Source organism: Drosophila rhopaloa, unplaced genomic scaffold, assembly GCF_018152115.1.
Source record: "Drosophila rhopaloa isolate 14029-0021.01 unplaced genomic scaffold, ASM1815211v1 contig_3, whole genome shotgun sequence".
Taxonomy (NCBI): Eukaryota; Metazoa; Arthropoda; class Insecta; order Diptera; family Drosophilidae; genus Drosophila; species Drosophila rhopaloa.
The window spans coordinates 5,968,330-5,994,775 of record NW_025335123.1 but is presented as its reverse complement, the minus strand read 5'-3'; the positions used below and the strand labels follow the sequence as shown (position 1 = coordinate 5,994,775).

At 36.7% G+C, this 26,446-nt stretch overlaps 1 protein-coding gene and 1 long non-coding RNA gene across 3 annotated transcripts; both read left to right on the top strand.

Moving 5' to 3' along the window:
- The first annotated feature begins 1,126 nt into the window (after positions 1-1,126).
- Positions 1,127-9,915, top strand: LOC108042957. The gene is made up of 2 exons (XR_001769235.2): positions 1,127-1,426; positions 9,719-9,915. It is a non-coding gene; the product is annotated as an uncharacterized LOC108042957 (long non-coding RNA).
- A 541-nt stretch (positions 9,916-10,456) lies between these two features.
- Positions 10,457-13,719, top strand: LOC108042947 (innexin inx5). Of its 2 annotated transcripts, none has more exons than XM_017121458.1 (3): positions 10,457-10,540; positions 10,617-11,574; positions 13,098-13,719. In XM_017121458.1, the coding sequence occupies exons 2-3, from the start codon at positions 10,789-10,791 to the stop codon at positions 13,623-13,625; spliced, it is 1,314 nt and encodes a 437-aa protein (XP_016976947.1). In that variant the 5' UTR covers positions 10,457-10,540; positions 10,617-10,788; the 3' UTR covers positions 13,626-13,719. The 2 variants fall into 2 exon arrangements, with proteins under 2 accessions (XP_016976947.1, XP_016976948.1); XM_017121459.1 differs by having other exon boundaries at positions 10,503-10,536.
- Positions 13,720-26,446: the final 12,727 nt, after the last annotated feature.

Genomic DNA, 26,446 nt, shown 5'->3' with positions numbered 1-26,446 from the left:
ACGAATAATTTAATTAAATCGCTCATTCTTAGGCCTATCTTTATAACCTGATTTTAATGTTTCTTAAATTAAGAACTAACCTTTTTCTTTCACATGACAGTTTCTTAAGTTATGCTGTATAGCAACACACTTGAAACTTAGCAGTATACAAACAATCAATGCTCATTTAATATACATATTTAAATATGTCGTAATAAAGAGTTTAAAATTAAACGACTTATTAAAACAGTAAAGCTTCAATTTTCTGACTTTATAGTTTTAGACAGAATAACATCTTATATAAAATATATAGTTTTAGAAAGAGTGTTTTAAAATCATGTTCATGCATAATGATCAAAGGTTTTTAAAAAGTATTAATACAATTTTAAACAATTTCCTAATGGCTCTAAGGGGCTATTTTTCGAGTTAACCTTTTATTAGCCCTTCTGTTCTAACATTAATGGGAATTCGTTTGGGCCCAGTTAGTTCTAAATTGCGATTGCTTTGATAGGCGATATAAAAAATTGGTTTTTATGGCATAACCAGACGGACAGGTCTCCTCGTTGCAATTTAAACCAACTAATACGCTCGCCCAAGAGCAGAGAGAAAAAAAACAAAAGTGAAAAATCATTTCGAGCGGTCAGCGGTTTGTCAGCGATTCAAGGGCGGCTTAAGTCGCAGCAACTCTTTTTTTCTGTTTTTATAATATTATGGCCATCTGACACATTGGGCACTTCATTTCCATTGGATTTCCATTTGGCGGGAGGCTGCCATTTCGCCGCCAAAACACTGACTCAATTGTCCTTCAACTCAAAGTTCAAGCGGCAAGTTCATATGACGTCACGGTCGCAGGTGGGTTAACATCATTTTGATGGCGATTCTCATTCTGATTCGGAGTCTTCTGCGATCGAGGGAAAACCCGAAGAGACCACAGACCAGAGCCGAGAACTGAGTACTCAGAACTGAGAACTGAGACCTGAGAACCCAGAACCCAGAACGAGAACCAGTTTTTTTGGCCATAAGCGGCTGTTACCGCCCCGCGCGTTTTGTGCGCGTTTCTCGGTTAGCCGACTTTGGCGACTTGGCCACTTGGCGACTATATCGATGATATCGCGGATCGTGATCGCGAGTCGGACTCAGTCGCAAACGGAGCGCCAGACGAGGCGGTTCACTGAAAACCACTTAGCATCTGAGGCCCAATTAACTTGTTAGATCAAGCGCGAACCTAGAAACAACATCTCTTTTTTTTGTTACCACCCTTTTTTTTTTTGTTCCTGTTGTTTGAGTTCGCGAGTTTTTCACTTTGGAGAAATGACAATCTATGGCCTGTTGGTGCAGATCATAATCGTTTGTAATTAGCTGCCTGAAGAGTCCCAGATCCGAGGAGCCGAACAGCAGCGAAATGGCACCGCCCCAAGAGCAACCAGAGGATGACATTATCACCAAGGTGAGGATGGATGTACATTGTACATACATATATGGAGTATGAAGGAAGGAAATTTGGTGAAACACACCACAGTTTGTATCACATTCAATTGTAGGGGATGGAATTAAATCCCCCCCCATTGTGTGAGGGTAACGATAGTAATAATAACCAATAACTAATATTTGAAATGGATTCACGAAACCATGCAATTAGTAAGAAAGATTAAGATAAGTTCCTAAGCTATTTTCAGATTTTTCTCCTTAAATAAATGTGTATACCATTCATTTTCTTAGAGTATCTGAATGTTTAGTTAAACTCAATTTCTTCACTGCAAGGAGAATATATTCGAGTTCTTAGAATTCAAGTGATAAATGAGACTGTTTACAAAATTAATAATGCTATGTAAACCAAACTGTCTAGGGTGTAATCTTAAACTCCGAGGGGTGTGAGTGGTAGGAATATCATAAGGTACTTGTTTTCAGGGAACTTAATTTCAAGTAATGAGTTTGGTATTTAAAATTAATAGAAACAAATCGTATGGAATTAAAAAAATCCTATTTTTGGTAAATTATGAAATGTAGATATCCTACTTTATTTTAAATTATTTTAAGCTTTATAACTATTTATAAAAATGATACTCACCGAATGCTTTCATACAGTATATGGAAGATAAAATAAAAAATTAAACCACAATATCCAGGGTACTTTCTAGTCAATCGCCACTTGGGTCGTGTTTATAGTTATAATTTAGCGGAAATTCGCTAATAGCCACAGAGCAGAGCATCTGAAAAGATGAAGTTAGCATTGATCTGTGCGATCGCTAATTCGCCGAGAGGCTACTTCCAAAACTGAGCTTGTGGGGCACGGTCAAGGCTTAATGTTTGATTAAAAAAAACAGAGAATATATGGTAAAGAAATCAATTATGCTGGCACGGAAGTAGAATGTGCTACAAACCAGTGGGCAAAGGGCTTTGAACGCGTTTTTGTTTCATTTTTTGTTTTACTCTGGTTACAACATCGCCAGACGTTTGCTAATTGATCAGACCTCTATAATTATAAATCCAAATACGAGTGAATATATATCAGCTGGTGTGAGTGAACTGCATTTTGTGAATCAAAGGTTAGTCAAGGTGAGTTCACCTCTCACTCCCTGAATCGAACCTTGAATTGAACTTTTGAACTACATTTTAGCTTTGGAAAGGTTGAACACCTTGTTTTTAAGATAACCAAAATTTGTTCCAAATCATAACGTATTGGGGCAGAATATCAAATTAGTTGGATAATATTTTTGAGCCTTACTTTTGCCTCTAATTCAATTTAATCAATTTGATTATTTTACCGAATATTTGTTAATAAAAAAAGTGTGCTTCTTATTTGCTTTTCTTGGCACCATCCGTTAATCTAAATTAGCCTTTTTTTATTTAGACAATTAGCTTAATTAGCGTTCAGCAAATGAAGGTTGACTCGATCTGTCCATAAAAGCCCACCAGAAAAATAATAATTATAAACAATTTAAAGGCCCAACATCATGTGCATATTTTTAGCGGCTTTATTTCTTGGCTTTAATTAGGGTTTGCTGATCTCTGATTGTGTCAGCGATCTAATAAAGTATACCGTCTATCCAAGATCTTTCACTTTCCTTCTGCCAAATTGGCCCACCAATTCTGGCCAAAAAACACCTGGCTCGATGTTGCAATTCGGTGGACACTGAAAGAATACGATTTAGGATAACTATGTATTCGAAATAGGGGACCTTATTCATTTTATTTAAATGTACTCAAATAAATATACAAATTTTTCATATGGTTTATTCGGCAGGCTATTTAAAGGGCTATTGTTATCTAATGAAGCATTACACTAAAAAGTATGAAAATCAGCCAAATTGGAAAGCAAATAAATACTCCTTTTACATATTCTTGCCTACAAAGAGTATAAAAATCAGTTAATTTAGAAACAAAATGGTTTTACAAAGTTTAAAAAATCTTGTTTTTTGGTTTCTGACTAATTATAGTTTATAAAATATAATAAATTTGTCACGGTGCATTTACCTAAACGGTCCGAGCAGGCCCACGAAATTAATGCTGGCCATATGCAGAAGGGGACATTGAAATATGGGCCTGTGGCAACCGCCTCCTGCCATTTATCGTTAATAATAAACAATTGTTTTTTGCGGCCAAGAGATACAGATATACGGAGCGTGCTTTATGGCGACTGTTGTCCAGTTCAGTGTATCTGCGGCAAAGGAATATGATGGCAGTCGATTTCTAGCCAGCTCTTTACCTCGACTTCGAGCACGAGTATCTCACCGTATCTCTGCCTTTTGCGCTCCAGTATCTTAATTATTACTGCGCTCAGCGTTGCGGAACGGCGAATTGGAGGGGTAAAAACGGCAAGTCAGAGCCTCAGAATCAGAAACAGAGGCAATATGGTTAATTTTAAAGTTTATAAATAAATACATGTTTTCTTTATACAAATAAAGGTGATAGATCTGTCAGTGAAACAGGTAAACTAACAAAAGTATCTAACAGATAAAACTTCCGCATACTTCTGGTTGAATTTTTAATTCGGACAACAATGAACATGCCCACTCATCGGACCAAAATAAATTAATAAGTATTGAAGTTACAAGAGGAAGCCAAACGAGAAGCTCTTAACGCTCAATTTGGCTCGGATTCAACGATCCACCGATCGTGACGTGTTCGCCAGCAGCCAAAAACAAGTGGTTGTTGTTCGTTGTCGGCGGTTGTTGTTTGTTGTTTGTGGTTGTCTTTGTCGGTTGTTCCGAATGCCATTGGAGGTCAAGTTCAGGGAACACCAGTTTATGCTTATTTTTGCCATCCTCTGCTTTGACGCAGTTTCACGATTGCGATTGCAGGTGGAGGTGCCAAAGAATTGCTTGCTCAAGCATTTAGCCACTTCAACAATAGCACCTAATGCGAGTTGTTCGATTTTGATTGGTAGTACGGAAATGTTTGAAATGTTAAATATAATTGGCAGCCTAAATTTCTTTTGAACTCAATTTTAGGAAACTTAAATAAATTCTTCAGAACTGGTTAAGACGTTTCCAATACTAAAACAATTTTATACCTGTTTATTTATAACAAATTTAAGAAGCTTTGAACCATATATCATATTTTCTTTAAAAAAAACAGAATTAGTTAACGATTCTCATGAAGCGTTGGGATAAATAGAAAAGACCATGATTTAGCTTTATGAAGTTCATGGTACTTAATAAATGTTTTTTGCTTGTATATTTAATTATTTATTTAACTAATTGATATGCCAAAAATGTACAGAGGTTGTCACGTATTGAGGAACTTAATCATTGGAATATAATTGTAATTTAATAAATGCTACCGGGATAGTAAGTTCAGTGAACCAGAGGTCATGTCATTTATTTATATAATTTATAATTTAACAAGACAATTAACTTAGATGGTTGCATTTCGACAAGCTAGCTTTTTATTATCATTGGCACTGTGATTTTGCCGACTTGTCGTGATTAAATGATAATGTAGGCAACAAGGCCAAAAGCAGATTGGTCAAAGAAAGGTTAAAGAATTTAGAAAAATAATAACTAAATGTAAATGAATAATTTATAAATGGGTAAATGAGTTCAGAAAACTAAAACTAGTCTAAAACAAGAAAGAAAAGCTAACTTCGGGCGGAGCCGAAGTTGATATACCCTTGCAGAATATTCTGTAAATAATATTCTCCAAAACTATTCATATGATGCATTCTTATTACTCATAAATAATTCCAACTTCCTAACTTTAAAAACACCAAAGTTATGGCATTTCCGATCGTTCAGTTATATGACAGCTATAGGATATATACAGTTATTTTAAAGTTTCTGATAACTTGTTTAACGTTGTCCCAAAATTGGACTTCGAGAGTGCATAACTTTTCCAAACTTAAGCCGATTTCAAAGTGGCATACCTCTAAAGACTCGTGATTCGATTCTCTAAAAATCTGCATTCAAAATTTTCAATTTAACGTTGATCAAATTTTTGACCCATTTTAATGTAGTTATTTCTAATTTTCCGATGTTTTGCAATACAGTGACTCAAAATTGGACTTTGAGTGTCCATAACTTTTCCAAACTTAAGCCGATTCCAAAGTGGCATACCTCTAAAGACTCGTGATTCGATTCTCTAAAAATCTGCATTCAAAATTTTCAATTTAACGTTGATCAAAATTTTGACCCATTTTAATGTAGTTATTTCTAATTTTCCGATGTTTTGCAATACAGTGACTCAAAATTGGACTTCGAGTGTCCATAACTTTTCCAAACTTAAGCCGATTTCAAAGTGGCATACCTCTAAAGACTCGTGATTCGATTCTCTAAAAATCTGCATTCAAAATTTTCAATTTAATGTTGATCAAATTTTTGACCCATTTTAATGTAGTTATTTCTAATTTTCCGATGTTTTGCAATACAGTGACTCAAAATTGGACTTCGAGTGTCCATAACTTTTCCAAACTTAAGCCGATTTCAAAGTGGCATACCTCTAAAGACTCGTGATTCGATTCTCTAAAAATCTGCATTCAAAATTTTCAATTTAACGTTGATCAAATTTTTGACCCATTTTAATGTAGTTATTTCTAATTTTCCGATGTTTTGCAATACAGTGACTCAAAATTGGACTTCGAGTGTCCATAACTTTTCCAAACTTAAGCCGATTCCAAAGTGGCATACCTCTAAAGACTCGTGATTCGATTCTCTAAAAATCTGCATTCAAAATTTTCAATTTAACGTTGATCAAAATTTTGACCCATTTTCATGTTAGTTATTTCTAATTTTCCGATGTTTTGCAATACAGTGACTCAAAATTTGACTTCGAGTGTCCAAAACTTTTCCAAATTTAAGCCGATTCCAAAGTGGCATACCTCTAAAGACTCGTGATTCGATTCTCTAAAAATCTGCATTCAAAATTTTCAATTTAACGTTGATCAAATTTTTGACCCATTTTCATGTTAGTTATTTCTAATTTTCCGATGTTTTGCAATACAGTGACTCAAAATTTGACTTCGAGTGTCCATAACTTTTCCAAATTTAAGCCGATTCCAAAGTGGCATACCTCTAAAGACTCGTGATTCGATTCTCTAAAAATCTGCATTCAAAATTTTCAATTTAACGTTGATCAAATTTTTTACCCATTTTCATGTTAGTTATTTCTAATTTTCCGATGTTTTGCAATACAGTGACCCAAAATTGGACTTCGAGAGTGCAGAACTTTTCCAAACTTAAGCCGATTCCAACGTGGCATACCTCTAAAGACTCGTGATTCGATTCTCTAAAAATCTGCATTCAAAATTTTCAATTTAACGTTGATCAAAATTTTGACCCATTTTCATGTTAGTTATTTCTAATTTTCCGATGTTTTGCAATACAGTGACTCAAAATTTGACTTCGAGTGTCCAAAACTTTTCCAAATTTAAGCCGATTCCAAAGTGGCATACCTCTAAAGACTCGTGATTCGATTCTCTAAAAATCTGCATTCAAAATTTTCAATTTAACGTTGATCAAAATTTTGACCCATTTTCATGTTAGTTATTTCTAATTTTCCGATGTTTTGCAATACAGTGACTCAAAATTTGACTTCGAGTGTCCAAAACTTTTCCAAATTTAAGCCGATTCCAAAGTGGCATACCTCTAAAGACTCGTGATTCGATTCTCTAAAAATCTGCATTCAAAATTTTCAATTTAACGTTGATCAAATTTTTGACCCATTTTCATGTTAGTTATTTCTAATTTTCCGATGTTTTGCAATACAGTGACTCAAAATTGAACTTCGAGTGTCCATAACTTTTCCAAATTTAAGCCGATTCCAAAGTGGCATACCTCTAAAGACTCGTGATTCGATTCTCTAAAAATCTGCATTCAAAATTTTCAATTTAACGTTGATCAAATTTTTGACCCATTTTCATGTTAGTTATTTCTAATTTTCCGATGTTTTGCAATACAGTGACTCAAAATTTGACTTCGAGTGTCCATAACTTTTCCAAATTTAAGCCGATTCCAAAGTGGCATACCTCTAAAGACTCGTGATTCTATTCTCTAAAAATCTGCATTCAAAATTTTCAATTTAACGTTGATCAAAATTTTGACCCATTTTCATGTTAGTTATTTCTAATTTTCCGATGTTTTGCAATACAGTGACTCAAAATTTGACTTCGAGTGTCCAAAACTTTTCCAAATTTAAGCCGATTCCAAAGTGGCATACCTCTAAAGACTCGTGATTCGATTCTCTAAAAATCTGCATTCAAAATTTTCAATTTAACGTTGATCAAAATTTTGACCCATTTTCATGTTAGTTATTTCTAATTTTCCGATGTTTTGCAATACAGTGACTCAAAATTTGACTTCGAGTGTCCATAACTTTTCCAAATTTAAGCCGATTCCAACGTGGCATACCTCTAAAGACTCGTGATTCGATTCTCTAAAAATCTGCATTCAAAATTTTCAATTTAACGTTGATCAAATTTTTTACCCATTTTCATGTTAGTTATTTCTAATTTTCCGATGTTTTGCAATACAGTGACCCAAAATTGGACTTCGAGAGTGCAGAACTTTTCCAAACTTAAGCCGATTCCAAAGTGGCATACCTCTAAAGACTCGTGATTCGATTCTCTAAAAATCTGCATTCAAAATTTTCAATTTAACGTTGATCAAATTTTTGACCCATACAATACAGTGACTCAAAATTTGACTTCGAGTGTCCATAACTTTTCCAAACTTAAGCCGATTCCAACGTGGCATACCTCTAAAGACTCGTGATTCGATTCTCTAAAAATCTGCATTCAAAATTTTCAATTTAACGTTGATCAAATTTTTGACCCATTTTCATGTTAGTTATTTCTAATTTTCCGATGTTTTGCAATACAGTGACTCAAAATTGAACTTCGAGTGTCCATAACTTTTCCAAATTTAAGCCGATTCCAAAGTGGCATACCTCTAAAGACTCGTGATTCGATTCTCTAAAAATCTGCATTCAAAATTTTCAATTTAACGTTGATCAAATTTTTGACCCATTTTAATGTAGTTATTTCTAATTTTCCGATGTTTTGCAATACAGTGACTCAAAATTGGACTTCGAGTGTCCATAACTTTTCCAAACTTAAGCCGATTTCAAAGTGGCATACCTCTAAAGACTCGTGATTCGATTCTCTAAAAATCTGCATTCAAAATTTTCAATTTAACGTTGATCAAATTTTTGACCCATTTTAATGTAGTTATTTCTAATTTTCCGATGTTTTGCAATACAGTGACTCAAAATTGGACTTCGAGTGTCCATAACTTTTCCAAACTTAAGCCGATTTCAAAGTGGCATACCTCTAAAGACTCGTGATTCGATTCTCTAAAAATCTGCATTCAAAATTTTCAATTTAACGTTGATCAAATTTTTGACCCATTTTAATGTAGTTATTTCTAATTTTCCGATGTTTTGCAATACAGTGACTCAAAATTGGACTTCGAGTGTCCATAACTTTTCCAAACTTAAGCCGATTCCAAAGTGGCATACCTCTAAAGACTCGTGATTCTATTCTCTAAAAATCTGCATTCAAAATTTTCAATTTAACGTTGATCAAATTTTTGACCCATTTTCATGTTAGTTATTTCTAATTTTCCTATGTTTTGCAATACAGTGACTCAAAATTGGACTTCGAGAGTGCATAACTTTTCCAAACTTAAGCCGATTCCAACGTGGCATACCTCTAAAGACTCGTGATTCGATTCTCTAAAAATCTGCATTCAAAATTTTCAATTTAACGTTGATCAAATTTTTGACCCATTTTCATGTTAGTTATTTCCAATTTACGGATGTCTTGTAAAAGAGTGACTTAAAAGTGGACTTCGACAGTCCATAAATTACCAAATTTAAGCCGATAATGCAGCGCAAAATCGACATAGCTTCATTGGTTTTAGTAATATAGGCATACAAAGTAAAATGTTGTCGTTTTGTAATAACTGCAAGAGTATATAAACTTCGGCTTGCCGAAGTTTTGCTTCCTTTCTTGTTTTATATTATATCGAAAATGTTCCTCCGATTATATATATTTATATTAAAATGCCTATGCTGTACAGTACATAATTTTAAATTATTGCCAAGACCCCTCCACCTTTTTTCTCTGCTTAATATTTCGTGAACAATTTTCATTAGATGGGGCATTGTGTTTGCTCTTTTTGTCGCTTGTTTGTAATGTAAAAAAGGTGATATATATATTTTTTGGAGCTTGAAGGTCATGAGTGGGCGATATAAATTTATTTGATTTATGGTAATTAGCCGTGTGTACCTTGTCTAATTGCAGATACCCTCGATAATTGGATTCCTGAACTTGGACTGACTGCCGGCGAATGAAGCTTTGGCCACCCAATTCGATGATCTGACCTAGAGAGCCAAGGCTGAAGCGCTGAATCATGAGAATTATAGCTAGAAATCTTTGTCATAGTTTTACGATTAAGAAATGGAGCAAGACAAGCACAAATAAACGAGCAATATAAATTATGTTTATTTTTTAACTGCCTAAAAGACGGCAATTGACTTTGAAACCAACTTCTTTATAAATGAAAATATAAACAAAAATGGTAAGAAATTTATATATTTGCGTATCGTACCTAACGTACCTTCTTAGGATTGGCATTTCCCATCAATTTTACTTACTTCAACATATTATTCAACAAAAATTATAGACAACTTATTAATTTAAAAATATATATTGTTCTGATTTTTCGTTGATAATTTGACTGGAGTATTTTATTCAAATTTATTTTTACGCTTTTTGATGGCTCATTTTTTAAAAAATAGCAATTTTTCATTGACAAATTTTTAACATATATTGCGTAATAAAAAACTCCGACAAATTTCGATATATTTTGATTTATTTGTTTACATAAAAAAACATATTTCAAGATGAGGTTTTTATTTCATTTGAAATAAAATATTTATTTTATTAAGAATTATAAAATTATAAAATATATATAATCACACATAGTCAAAGCAAATCGGTTGTTTGTAGCCAGATAATCGTGGTGACAACACTGTTTCGAGCGGATGACAGGTGACAGGATCCGGATTCGGCTGGGAAGGAGCTACTGAGTCTCAGAAAGAAATGGGGAAAAAAGCAAAGTAGGTAATAATGACGGCACGCACAAAAAAATATGTAAAGCCGAGCGACGATCTGATCTGTGAACTGGCTACCATCCTAGGCTGGCAATCGAAAAGCAGTAAGCATAGCAGTAATCCATCGGAGATCGAAGAGAGTAGTCCGAGGGGCAAAAGCAGGACGAGAACGAGGACAAGGAGCGGGACAAGGACGAAGGACGCAACGCGTGAGAGTTGGAAGCTGTCCTCGAGGAACTCTTCCCGGAGGCAGAAGAAATGTATTCGGCGGTGAAGCCGCTGTCCAAGTATCTGCAATTCAAGTCAATCCGCATCTACGACGCCGTCTTCACCGTCCACTCCAAGTGCACGGTGGTGATCCTACTCACCTGCTCCCTGCTCCTGTCCGCCCGCCAGTACTTCGGCGATCCGATTCAGTGCATCAGCGAGGAGAAGAACATCGAGTACATTCAGTCCTACTGCTGGACCATGGGCACCTACATCCTCAAGCTGGACGACAATGGGGAGCAGCTCCAGCCGCCGGTTCATCCGGATCAGGAGTTGGCCTCTGACTCCTCTGACTCAGTCTCGGCCGCCTCCTCCTCCGACGCCGCCTCCTCCGCCTCCGCCTCCGCCGCCTCCTCCTCCGCCTCCTCCGCCCAGTCATCCGCGAGATCCCGCACCAGATACCGATCCCGGTCGAGCCTCCGCCGACTGGGGGAGTACAACGAGGCCTATGCGAGGGCCATGTCGATAGCCGAGGGCGTGGGACCCGAGGTGCGGGGCCAGTCGGAGCGGGAGTACCTGCGCTACTACCAGTGGGTCATCATCCTGCTGCTCTTCCAGTCGTTCATCTTCTACTTCCCCTCGTGCCTGTGGAAGGTGTGGGAGGGCCAGCGGCTAAAGCAGCTCTGCTCGGAGGTCGGTGAGGCGCTGCTCTCGGAGGAGACCTACAACACCCGGCTCCGGCTGCTGGTCAAGTACTTCACCACCGACTACGAGGACATGCACTTCTGCTACATGGCCAAGTACGTCTTCTGCGAGGTCCTCAATTTCCTCATCAGTGTGAGTAGGGTTCCAGATTCACCGCGCCACTTTCACTGGCCCTTTAATTTGATAGGACATTATTGTGGTACACCATCACTAAATATTTATTAAAGAAAACCCAGGTAGATTATAAAGAGATATCGGAGAAAACAACCATACAAACAGTAGCTTAAGAAGGATATCCATTCAGATCCCTGAAAATTGCATTTTGCTTGATATTTGAGTCAAATGCTTGTAAAGCGGTGAAGGGCAAATTTCCGACCCCATAAATATATATATATATATATTCTCGATCAGCATCACCGTGCAAGTCGATCTAGCCATGTCCGTCTGTCCGTTGTCCGTTTCTGGTCGGAACGGGCCAAATCGGACTACTATATCACAAAGTTCGCATAGGAACAATCGGGAAAACACAGAAATAAAAAAAAAAAATAAATAAAATAAATAAATAAACAAAAGTGTCAAAAAACCAGCACTTTTGAGCACATAACTTTTCTTATAGACATCCGATTTGAAAATGACATACTTCTAAATTATTGTGGTACATTCTCTAAAAATCTTCCAAATTTTCAAAATTTTCAAAAAATTACAGAAAAATATTCACAACAAAAAATGTTAATTGGTGGCTGTACCAAGTTAATTGCCCAAGATAATTGCTCAAGATTATTAATTCAAAAAGATTCATCAAATAAATTCAATTTAAGGGGGCCCAGATGTAGCTTGAAAATTCACTCAAAAATGGTGAATGGGTATCTTCCTTATTTAATACTTTAAAATAAGAACCACCAGGATAACACTTATTCATAATAAAACACATTCATAATGAAATATATAACAAGAAAGGCAAGCTAACTTCGGGCGGAGCCGAAGTTGATATACCCTTGCAGAATACTCTGTAGATTATATTCTCCAAAATTATTCATATGATGCATACTTAATACTCATAAAAAATCCCAACATCCTAACTTTAAAAACACCAAAGTTATAGCATTTCCAATCGTTCAGTTATATGGCAGCTATAGGATATAGTCGGCCGATCCTTATGAAATTTGGTAGGTCGGATTGATTGGCCAAAAATAAAACCCATAGAAAATCCCAACTTCCTAACTTTTCAAACACCAAAGTTATGGCATTTCCGATCAATCAGTTATATGGCAGCTATAGGATATAGTCTATACTGCGTGCAAAGGAAAGAAGGCTGTGTGCAAAGTTTCAACTCGATAGCTTTAAAACTGAGAGACTAGTTTGCGTAGAAACAGACAGACGGACAGACGGACATGGCTATATCAACTCAGGAGGTGATCCTGATCAAGAATATATATACTTTATAGGGTCGGAGATGTCTCCTTCACTGCGTTGCACACTTTTGACCAAAATTATAATACCCTCTGCAAGGGTATAAAAAGATAAAAACAATCGATCATTGAATTGAAACTAAAGTAAATGAAAGTATTAAGGAAGTTTCATTATTAATTCATTATATAAGATTTTTGAAGAGAAACCCATTTAATCAGCTAATGTCATCGATGGCCAATCCACAGGTGGTGAACATAATCGTCCTGGAGGTGTTCCTGAACGGATTCTGGTCGAAGTACCTGCACGCACTGGCCACCATTCCGTTCTACGACTGGGATCGGTGGAACCGCGTGTCCTCGAGCGTCTTCCCCAAGATCGCCAAGTGCGAGGTGCTGAAGTTCGGAGCCAGTGGAACGGCGAACATCATGGACAACCTGTGCATCCTGCCGCTGAACATCCTGAACGAGAAGATCTTCGTGTTCCTGTGGGCCTGGTTCCTGCTGATGGCCCTCATGTCCGGCCTGAATCTCCTTTGCCGGCTGGCGATGATCTGCAGCAGGAATCTGCGGGAGCAGATGATCCGCAGCCAGCTGCGCTTCATGACCAAGCGGCATGTGCAGCGGGCACTGCGCGACCTCACCATCGGCGACTGGTTCCTCCTGATGAAGGTCAGCGTCAATGTCAACCCCATGCTCTTCCGGGATCTCATGCAGGAGCTCTGCGAGCTGCGCACCTCCTCCACCTCGGTCAGCATCGTGGAGAGCGCGGTATAGGATTAGGATCAGGATGAGGATCAGGATCAGGATGATGATCAGGATCAGGATAAGGATAAGGATCAGGACCAGGACCAGGAACAGGAACAGAACCAGGAGCAGGATCAGCGGAGCAGAGATCGCCTCGTCCTCCGGCTGCCCAAGTGGATGACCCCCTCCCAATTGACGTTGCCGTCGTTCGTTGATTCGTGTGTTTTTGCTTACGTACATGTGGATATTATACATATATATTTCCCTCCATCCCTTTAAAAGCATTGTATTTATGCGCCGATGAAACTGCATTTTGCTCAGCTAAGGTATACTGAACATGGGTTTTAGATTTCCCATCAGCTTAAATTTAGAAGTTTGTTTTTAATAAGTTCGACCCAAAATTAGCGTACAAAAATGACTTTTATTTTTGATATTTTTTTCGTATAAACGAGTGCAAATAACAAGTGAATTTAGAGAAAACCACTTATTCTAAGGCCGATAATTTGACTTCAGCAGGTTTGATTATAAAGGTGACCCATAACTGCACTTCTCAAGCTATCTATCGGCTGCCGATTTGTTATTGAGATACATTTAAAATCTTATGGTCTTGTTCTCCATAATTCTCCATCAAACTAATCCTTTAATTTTCATTGTTCCCCATGGTAATGTTTCCAATAGCCTAAAGAAATGGTGACCCAAAAACGTCACTTCTATAACCCATAACTTGACATATCAGCTTTCGATTTCAAAGTTGCATAACTTTTAAATGTGTGCTTTATTCTTTAATAATATTTTTGCTCTTTACTGAGTGATTTTTTTGTCAATTTCAATTAAATTAATTACTTAGGTGCATTATTCCTTCCACATGGAAAGTTAAAAGTAGGATTTTAACTGCAAAATTCCATATGTTTTCTCAGTTCATAACCTACTTTTAATCTTTCTTTTTTAAATGTGCACTAAGCCTTGTTTATCCGATTACAAGGCTTTTGTTTATGATTTTCTGTCGTTGTTAAGCTGTTTCCAAAGACGACACACGAAATGAGTTGAGTTGCTGCTTCTACTTTTGTTGTCTTTGCTGCTGGCATTTAATGTGCATTGTTTATAACTAGTTGCTGCCATAATTTCGTCATTTATATTTTGCTGGGACGATCTCCATCCCCCCACATCCCCCCCGAAACCCCAGTTGCCCTCGATCGTTGGGCTTTCAGCATTGTTTTGCGCACATTAACAACGCAACTCGCTCGCGTTTTGGCCGCCTTCGCCACGCAAGTTGCTCACTCGCTCACTAACTCACTAACTACACTCACACTCGCACTCATACTCACACTCACTTGGGTGAATGAATGTAAATATTATTCAAAAGCCATTCGTGTGGCGTTTAATATGCCCAGCACTCCACGCGGGGCATATCAGTTTGGACACCCCACTCCCAATGACTCACTAGCGAAGACTGATAAATAAATTTCCCCAGAACGATTAATAAATTTATGAACTCATGAGCTAACAAAGCCATGGTATTACTAAATATGACGTTTTACAATTAACTTGATGGGCTGCAAATTTTCATATCATTTTTATAAGATTTTCTATCAGCCTTAAACAATGTGTGTCTGCAATTGACATTTTGCGTTTTTCTTCGATAAGAAACGACTCCGCTGTGTGATAAGATAATTATCAGAAATATTAAATTTAATTAGCACAAATAAAGAAAGCAATAACATTTTAAAATCTTTAAATGACTGCGTTTACAGTGCTATATTCTATCAATAAACAAGAGAGAACGCTATAGTCGGGTGCCCCGACTATCAGATACCCGTTACTCAGGTAAAGGGAGTGCGAGGGAGATGCAGATAGAAACTTTGATCACGCATAACTTTTTAACGAATGGTCCGATTTGAAAAATTTCTTCTACATTTCGATAGGTATTGATAAACACAATAAAACTGCATTTTTACTTTTCCGAAATATTTAAATGTATCGTATATAAGCGATTGTGGGCGTTAAAGGGGGCGTGGCACCTTTTTGAAACAAACTTGCGCTGCTTGTCGGAAACGCTTCCTTCTAGCTGTTACATACTTTTGCACGAATACAATATACCCTTTTACTCTACGAGTAACGGGTATAAAAATTGGAGAATCATTTCTCAATCGTCAGTAAAAGTTTGATTAAACATCTTTTATGTCATTTAATATGCCAAATAGTTAAAAACGAAAATAAGGAAATTACATTTCTAAAGTCATTTATAAATGTGATTAATTTCAAAAGTTTTGCTTAAAAGTCCGAAATATTTTAGAATTTTTATTTAAACATATGGTAATATGAATTTGCTGCTTAAGACAAAATAAAAATGTTTATCAGAAAGTAAATAATGCCATAATAATTCATGGAATATTTTGTACAATTGTTCAATTATAAATAAAAAGTTAAGGTAACACAAATACAAACTCTAATGTTTTTTTCTATATTAAATATGTTTTTTCTCACTTTAAAGTGTGCTTTTAAAACTGTGGCTTTGAAAAAGAGGATGTGGTTTACTGGGGAAGAAGATGAACCGTTATAAAATTGCCACTTGAGGGGTATTACTTCGTCGGAATTACTGCTCCCCGATTCCACCCCCAGATTCTTCTGTTTTTGGGGTCTCTCCCTTTTCGTTTGACGTTTGCGTGGGCCGCTGTCGACGTCAAATGAGACGTCGACTGAGACGCCGACTGAGGCAGAGACAGAGGCAGAGGCAGAGGTGCGGCCGGTGTTTCTTCAGCTTTCGGTTACATCTATTTCCATATCTATCGCACCCGTATTCCTATTCCCATTCGGTATTGTTTTGTGCCGCCGTTGTTTTGCTTTGGTTTTTCGGTTTTTGGTTTTCGGTTTTTGGTTTCTGATTTTTTGTTTATTTCCAGTTGCCGTGTTTCAGTGTTTTGTGTGTTTTGTGTGCCACTTGGCCAGTTAGTCGCTTCGCTTTTTATTTTAGCATTTTAGTATTTTAGTCGCCTGTCAACCGCCGTCCCTTTCGCTCCACTTTGGTCCGCTTCTCGGTTGCGTTAATTTGTTGTTGATTTTGATGTGATGTGCACTTAATTAAAGCGCGTACGTGACGATTGCTGCTGCAATTTCAATTGCTGTTGCACTGTTGCTGTTGCCATTGCGACTTCTGGCACTGTTGCTGTTGCTGTTGCATCTTCGGCGGCAATATCAATGGTGTGGCCTGGTATCAGCGGCAATTGCAATTGCAGTTGCAGTTAGCCAGTGAGTAATGCACTCGTAATTGGGTCTGCAGAGATACAAAATTAAGCGCAAACATTGATCCACCAACACACAGTGGCGTCCAAAACATTAGGTGTCTAGCCAAGTTTTCGGAAAATATTTCAAAATTATTTCAGTGCAAATAATAACTCTGAATCCCAGACAATTGCAAAATTGCTAAAATATAAAAGGCTAAATTACTTATAATGGATAATTAAGTAAACAAATATTTCATAAATTTTTATATAATGTTAAGGTACAGATATCAGCAGGAAACCCTAACAATCTAACAAAGTTTAACAAATCAATAAATAAATAAATCGAAAAAAGTTTATAATAAGACACGCATTTTCAAAAGTTTCGCGGCGAGTTACTTGTTTAGAAATTGCAACCAATTTGTTTTGTTTTTATCACATTGTTGTGATTTTTGCAGATTAGAAATACTTATCGTGTAACTGTGAAAATAAAATGGATCATACAGATATGCATGTTGAATTTATCCGTTAGCTAAATGTGGCGACTTAATTTATTTTTTGAAGTTGTATCGACAATATTCTAATTGCTTTGTAATCAGTGCTTCGCAACCGAAAAACTGAGCAATTGCAGTATCACTTTTCGAGGGCCCTCAACTATTATTTTGACTGCAGCTGTGCGTGTGTATGGCACACACACCTCACACTCACACACAGTCAAATGCGTGATAAGATTGCAACGAAAACAAGTAAAGCAATAAAAGCAACAACACAACGGTGGGCATTGATAAACACCCCGCGACAAGTGTGTAAAGTAAAACATTTAAGAGCACAGTGGAATTGCATCATCTTCGCAGAGCTTATTTATTTTACAACTGGCTATTTTTGGTGAAAGTCGTGATTGATAAGCCCATAGTCTCCCATTTATTTTTTTCGCTTTTTTTGTTTTGTCCAATTTGTGTCACTATTGTTCTCCATCTGGCATCTGGTTTCGGGTTTTCAATATATTCACATACATGGCGCACATTGTTGTTGTTCGATTTGCATGCGAACTGGGCGAAGAAAGCTTTTGACGGCGAAGAAGGGGTAAATAAATATAAAAGTCACTTCTCTACGGGAGAACACGCATAATGAGGCTACAGTGGTCGCTTGAAAAATCAATATTACACAGTCAAAACACATGTTTAATAAGTCTATAAATCAAATTTGCTGTAAGCAATAAATATAGCTTACCTTAAACAGGTTCTGAACCAAGTAGACCCAAGATAGAGGAATTCAATATATGTATAATGAGGAATGTATGAATAATAGACTCTATGGGGCATCTAATTATATAAACCAGTTGGGAACAATTTTATTTAAAAATTCGCATTGAAATTTTGGAACGTTTCAACATTTTTTTAAAGTCAGTGCTGAACAGATTTTCAGCATTACTGTTTTGTGGATTACTGTTTTTAATAAGATGTAGAGGTTGAATAAGCACTATGAAAAAAATGAATATGTAACTCATAAGGTGTTTTATTTTTCTTAAAGAAAATTAATTATTTTTATTGTAAAAGTCTCCTGAAAGATAAATATGTTTTCTTTAAGCTCTAAAAAGAATAAGATTGGTGCTAAAAAATGGTTGTTTAAGTAAATCAAAAGTTCTTTTTATTAATTTTGGTATATTTTTGTAAAAAAAAAAGCTATGGCTTTTAGGGGGTATGTTTTTCTGCACTTCAGCTTTAATCCACTAGGGTTGGTCTCCACTGTATCCTGCCTGGCATGGAATTTGCTGGCCTAAGGAGCAATCCCCAACCACTGTGCGCCTAGAAGAGCTCCATAAACAAAACAAACCCCTACAGAAACAAAAAAAAAAACAAAAAAGTCTGCAAAAAGAAGCAACAGCTAAAGCGGCAAGAAAAACGATTACGCCAACGAGCGTCGCTGCCGACGTCGACGTCGCCGTTGCCGTCGCAGTCGCGGTCGCCCCAAGGCGGTAAGCAGAGCGGTACGCAGAGCGCCCCGCCAAGCGATTTAGTCGACCGTCGCTGCCCGAACGCGTCTCCCGTGCTTTACTTCTCATTTCTCACTTCCCACCACCCACTCCTCACCACTCACCTTTCGATTTGGCATAGTGACCCATTCCATTCGCTCAGTGTAATTATGATATTTCCCGTGGTGTAACGATTTTATTATTGATTTGTGGGCCCCGCAAGAAAAGAGAATAGAAAACCACGCGACACTCTTCCCCCGCTAAAAATGAGATAAGAAGTGGAAGGTGTTGCTCATGTCTTTCTATTTTCTTCGCCGTTTTTACGTTTCGTTAAACTACACTGTATAGAGTTACAACGAATTGATCCTTAAACTCATAAACATTATAATCTATCAAGACAAAAAAAAATAATAAATAAACCTATAATCTTGTGATTGATGGAAATAAATAAATAAAAATTTCTTAAAAACCTAGTGATATTTGTGCCTAATAATATATGTTATATACTTAAAGAAAAAACCAAAAACAACCCAATTTCTTTTCAGTGCAGCTCTCCCACACAACACAGGCATAGACACAAAAGCGCCAAAAAAACTGATGAGTTTAAAGTGAAGAAGTGTGAAGAATTAAGAAAGAGAGAATCGTGCAGATTTCGAATTCGAGTGGTGTTTAATTTTTTGTTTTTCAAAGTGTGATCATGGCCGGCGATGCGGAGAACAAAAGGGGCTATCGCACCATTTTTCGCAGCATTTCCCAAGTGTTCTACGCCAATGCCAAGAACTCTAGTAACACAAACAACTCCCACAACAACAATACCAGTAGCTACAACAACAATAGCGGGTGGAACAACTATAACAACAACGACAACAACAATGAGGGAGTCGGCGGAAGGCTGACAGTCACGCTCACGAGTATAACACCACCCACAGCCACATGGACATCCACATCGCCCACAATTTCCACGTGCACCACAGCATCGGCGGCATCCACCGCATCCTCTTCACCATTGGCCAGTCGATCACTCAGATCGGCGGAGAATATATCCTGCAGCGAATGTGGAAACCCAGATCCGAATCAAGATCGGCATATAAATGCCATCAAAATTCAAGCCTCAACTCTGCAGTCAAGTAATGAAACAAATCGGAATCCTAATCCACAATCAGTTATCAAGTCGGATCAAAATCAGAAGCTAAGGGCCAGTTCCATGCTAGATCTGACCTCCAACCATCCCCATCAGAAGGTGAGTTTTGAGCTCTTTAATTACCTGGGAAATCGATTGGCCCTGTGGGTACAAACAATCTATCAATTAAGATACAACAACCACCTGTCGAATAGAATTTTCAGTCCATCGATCACAGACTTCCATCAAAACAAAACAGACAATTAACAGCATAGGAATATTGGGACTTAGTTTCAAAAGTTTCATTTTAAAATTTAGTTACTTTCAAAATAAAGTTAACATATCGAAATTAACTTGGGCTACAAATACCATTTAAAACTAATCGAGGGTTCTCCTTTCATATAAGATATTTAGCTTAAGTGATACATTTTGTTTTAGAAATTAGTTTTTCTTTAACCCATCATCTTTAATAATAAATAATATAAAATATATATCAATTTAAAATAAATAAGTATTTTTGTACACACATATGTATGTATGAATATTTTTTACAACAGAGGTGATTTTTTTTTTAAACACTGGTTATGATCATGGCTGTGTTTGAAAAAGATACCGTCTAACATTTCTTCAATCGAATTAATAGTGTGTTACAAACATGCAAACGGACTTACAATTACATAAAAGTCGGAAATCTAAAAATACTAATCAGTGGTATAACCTCTTCGCAAGGCCTATAGAAATGTAGATTAAGGGGCCCTAATAGACACAGGTGTATGCATTCGAGGCCCCGTGAAGATTTCCCTACAACAAAAAAAAAACCCCAACTACATACTCAAGCGATCTTCAACTGATAACTCGTATCAGCTTGATTTATCGCCGATTCATAGGATTTCCCTGGCCCACGAATTTCACCGGCCCACCGATTTAAACTCGTTTATGGTCCGTTAGCGGTCTTTTATTGGTAGGGTTCGGTATGAAGAGCTGCTGCCAAAATTTGCATTCCAAGTGAAAGTGAGGCCACCGTAACGGGTTCCGAAAGAGTTTCGTTGGGTCCGAAAGTGAAAAGCCATTTTCCAGCTAGGGAAAATGGGCATGGTCCTTATGATCGCTTGGGCTAAAGAGCAATATATTTTGATAACAAATTTATTTCGATCATAACTTAAAAAGGCGGAGAGCACTCTTAAAAACAAATTAGTGATCAAAGAGGCTTAGTGAGGTCATAAAATAGAATTCTCATATATAATATGTATCTCATACAGCTAAAAAACAAATAAAAAAAGATAAAGTAATACAAAGATCTGATATAAATGGTACTTATATTAACGTTTCAAACTAAGATGACAAAAGTGAACAATTCCTTATTCCCTTGTATGTACTTATTTTATGACTTTGTGGCCTGTAGCAAAATAATATTTATTTGCTACTTCTTGAGTACTTTACAAATGATGTAAGTAAATCACATCATGTCACGGGTATGCCAACAAATTAATCTCTTTCAAGAAACTCCATGTACATACATACATTCATAAACTTGTACTTCTCCCTATAAATAAAGTGCGCGATTAAAACTATTTCGTAACCTTAACCTTGGAGTTTTTTATTTTTGTCGTTCTTTGCTAGTTTTTTTTACCCATTTTTAAAACAATTACTAAGTATTTTGTGACAAATTATGATGATGTTGCACTGCTACCATAGCGCTTTAAATATTACGAGGTATTAATTTGGTTGTATTTGTCACTTAAAATAATATTTGTTTGAGTAAATCTTATTTGGAAATGGGATTGCGACTGCACAGGGGTTCCATTGTGTTCCATTCGAATTACCCGACCCCCTTAACCCATGTGGCGCACCGATGCCCGACCCCCTTAACCCATGTGCTGCACTGATGCAATGGCAAAATGCATTGCGCATGGTCTTATTTCGAGCTTTTGTCTGTTTCGTTTTCCATTGCGTGTTTTGCCATTTGCTTTCGTCTACTTTATCATCTCTTAGTCCGTCTGCGTTTTCTTATTCATTTTCATTTTCATTGTTATTTTCGCCTTCTACTTGGCGACTAATTGGAACTGCAGCTGCGCATGCGTTTTCCGTGCGGCCTACGAGCGTTTCAGGCGCGTTTTCAGTGCGATTTTCGAACGTCTATCGTCTTGGTGTAATTGTATTGCAAAATAAGCCAAGAAAAAAGAATAAGGCTATAACAACCTGAGTGTCATTAGCCAGTAATTGCTATGCGAATTTCTCTGATGCGACTGAAAGAGTATAAAATCATACACAGTCAGGAAAAATGGTTTTTCAACATTTTTTTACGGTTACTTTTAGATTAATGAAAAATTGACCTAAGAAATTTGTATTAAGCCATTATTATAAGAATTTTTAAGTCAGCTACAAAACAAAAACATTTTTTAAGGACTTTAAATTTTTTTTTCACACCAGCAAGTGACTTCAAAAAATTCCAATTAAGGTTTTTTCGACCTTTTTTTAGAACCTTAAAGTTGTTTAAACCTTAAATATTTGTTAAGCAATTTTGTTATGATCAAATGAACATTACCAGGAATGTTAAAGAATAGTTTTCGCAATTTTTAAACCAAAACCTTTGCTTTTTTTCTCATAGTTGAAAAATATAAATTGAAAACCTAAAAAAAAGTGCTAGAAAATGATTAACCTTTCTAAGACTTAATAATTTACGATTAAGTCTCGATGCTTTTAAAGCCAGGCTTTAAATGACCTCGTTTTTTCGCTGTGTAGGAGTTTATCATTTGGTTCGCTGAGTGACGAGTGAAACAATTTTGTCATCAGTCAACGGGCACAAATACACGTACCGAGGCGGTCACATAGATACACAGTGTGCATTATTTCCATTTGGCTTTATTTATGCATTTCATTTTCTCGCTCTGATTTGCCCGCACTTCTGGTTCGAAATTTCTCTTTTAATTTTATTTTTTCTTTGTTAATGCAGCGCCAAGTAGAATCGTCGTCGTCTGATTGACACTTGAGCTGACATTCTCATTTCAATTCGAATTCGTATTCGTATTCCGAATGCAATTTCAGCTTCCGTTTTTACCCTCTCAACCCCTGAATGTGTCATTTGTTTCTCACAATTTTTCCTCCACATTTTTTATCTATCGTTTTTTATCTTAAATGGTTATATGAGTCAAGATTCCAGGGATTCTTCGGCACGTAGTGCAGATAGGAAATTTTGGAGATGAGATATGTTTACATACAGAACCTAACATTGTTTTGGAATATGTCCACGAATTATCTGAAATTATAAAACTGATCCATTTAACAGGTATTTTGGTTTATATTATGACCATATAGAAAATGCATTTATACACGTTCCTTAAAACTGATATCTTTCAGCAAAAGGCACTCAAATTGCCTTTTGTGCAATATTTTTCAAATAACTTAAGTAATATTGATATCAATACTTAAGATACAAAATATGCTTGAAGTGGTAAGAATTGGCATATTATATTAAACAAGCGCCACTTGAATAAACGCAGTTTTTATTGGCTAAATAATTGATTTTAAGTGGCTTAAAAACACTTTCAAGTTGAGTGCATTTTCATCGCCTATTCCTCACCATTTTTTTGTTTTATTTATCAATTATTGACCAATTCCCAGGATTAGATTTAATACTTGAATAGTATAAAACATCCAATGAGTCACACACGCTGGTCAATAAAAAGGGAGACTAATTGGAGTTGTTTTTCCTTTTTTTTACTAGCGGCTCTTTATTTTAATTTGAGGCGTTGACAAAAGCTGCTGGCTCCGGTCACCCAATCCCCTGCCCCCTCCACTCTTTTCCACTCGATCTATCTGTTGCTGCTGTCGCGCTTAATAAAATTCATTAAAAAAGGAGAAGACCGCGGCCCAGCAATAATAATCATAAAGTGAATTGTGGGGGAGGGGAGGGGAGTGGGGAAAAGGGGGTGGCACCACCAAGGGGTAAACACCACTACAAACACATGCAGTATTCAGCGCAGCAACAGAGTTGGCACCTTAACTTTTTTATTGCTAGATATAAGATGGCGCAGATTCTTTTTGAAAATATAATATAATTTTATAAAAGGTTTTTTTTTAATATATATTTTTTTAAATCATTTGAGAAGGTGACCAAACGGTAGACTTAAGGGATTTATTTACCCCGATTCAGAAATTCTATTATATATATAGCTATTCCAAAAGTACTAGCATTAATTTCCTACTCTTTGCTTCTTTTTATGACTTTAAAAATTCTTCTCTAAAAGGTAACACTGGATTAAAAATAGTTGAATATGTATTGAAATTTTTGTTTAAAATTGTAAGCCAATCGGTACAATATCTATGGATATAAAGGCTTTAAGAGTTGACACGCTACGTTAAATTGCTATTTTCCCGAAACTACATTTTTGAAACCGGTGGACGTTTAACTGAAACACATATTCAAAATTACAAATTCTATAGATAGAACGAAGATTACATCAAATAATTTTGAGATAGTTATGTTGGATAGGTGTGTTTTTTTTGGTTTTTTTTGAGGGTCCAACGGTTTTGAGCTTTCAACTTCCGACAACACTGACTTGCAGTCGCAGTCGCAGCCAACTCATTACCGACAAAAACATAATGCTGCCAAAGACGCGAGTCTGGTTCTGGACAGGGACATGGCTGTGGATGTGGATGTGTCTGCGGATATGGCTGGGACTTCGATGTGGACGGGGTCTTGGACTGGGCCAACCATCAGCCATCATCCACGGGCCATGAGCCGTGGGCCACCCCTTTTAATTCTTGTTTTTTCGGGGGAAGAAGGCGGCCGAGGAAGACCCGCAGAAAAGCCAAACCAAATATGAGCCGGGGTACAAAAAAAGACGGAAACTGAAAGCGAAAACATGAAAAATATGTTCTTAAGAAATTGATTTGCCAATCATTGCGATAAAAAGATACCCTGCTAAAGTATAGAAAATTATCTAAGGACATTTATCATTAATTTGTAAAATGTTTTTTGTTTGCTTGCCTCTTTTTTAAATATATATTTTTAAAGGCTTTTGCGCTGGATAATTATTATTTTAAGCCTTGCCTCTTTTTATTCCCACTTTTAAAATAATTAAATAGTATAACAAATATAATTGTTACGATTTTTGTTAAAGAGTTATTATTCTAATAAATTTTAAAAATACTTACTAATTTTGACAGCTTTTTGGTAAACCCATTAACCATTTTGTCAAGTCAATTCTTCATCTACAAGTATATCCCCCGAATACAGGGTAGCCAAAAAACAAAAGTTGCCTGCAATGTTGGTCACAGCCTGAATCTGAATGCATTTCTTTCTCTCGATGTGTGCCGCTTGTTGTTGTGTATCTGGTGGATACATTTGATGCCGACGGCAGCACCAGGCAACAACAACAATTGTGTTCATTGTGCTTAATTAATTTAGTTCAAAGATCAAGCGACCATAATGCTGAACATCGACGGCAATGCGATTCTTCTGCGGCTTCTCCTCACTCTCAATCTCAATCTCATTCTCGTTTTTAATATCTTTCCCTTTCTCCATTTGGTTTTCCCAGTCTTGTTTGTTATAGACTCCGATATTTTTCCCAGACTGGGGATATTTCAGATATCGGACACATACTATATGGATCTACAGTATATAGGCATTGTGACTACAGTTAAGATCAGTTTAATAGCACAGAAGATGATTTAAAAATTTGTTTTTCATATTTATTATACATTTATCACATTTTTGAAAAAATCTTTTTGATGGTCCGTTGAAAACTCTAAGCTTTGTTAGGAGGAATGCTAGTTTTGAAATTTAAATAATTCAATTTTATGAATAAATTAAAAGATGATCCATCAGTTATGAACGGTTGTGTTATCATGATAATAATCAACAATATTTCTTTGGTAGTTGATTTATACAAAACTATTTTCTTAAAATAAAATTAGATCTATTAAGTTCATAGTATTATTGTTTTGTCCACATTTACAGGCCTAATGGAAAAAGGCTTGGTTCATGTTCAAAGTACAGTTCTCATTTCCATATCTGAATCGGTTGCAATATAGTGTTGAGCAAAAATATATTGTAATCGGTTTACGCAATGGTTGTGTATACTTGAGCAGCGTTTAGCATTCATCATGTTTAGTGCCCCAGCACCCCCCACCCCCCTGGCGATTTCCTCCACGTTTTTGCACCCCCACCCTAAAACGAACTTCACCCCCCACCCCCCCCTTAGGGACCGCCGCTCTCGATATGCTTAATTAGGCAACGGGCGTTGAGTATAAAAAGCGTCTTTTGTCGCTGCCACGCCCCACCCCCAACCCCAACCCTTACACACATACACACACATGTTTAATACACTGATATTAAACACACACACACACACACACACAGAGATACAGAGCCACACATGTTGCCCATGTTCCATTACACACATGTGGTTCAGTTCAGTTCAGTTCTGTTCTTGGCTTTTGCCTCCCCATCGCTGATCTCTGGCCAACACTAGTCAGCATAGAAATAGTTTTACAGGATTGTTTTACATTTAGAGCTATCAATAGCTCATTCAATAAC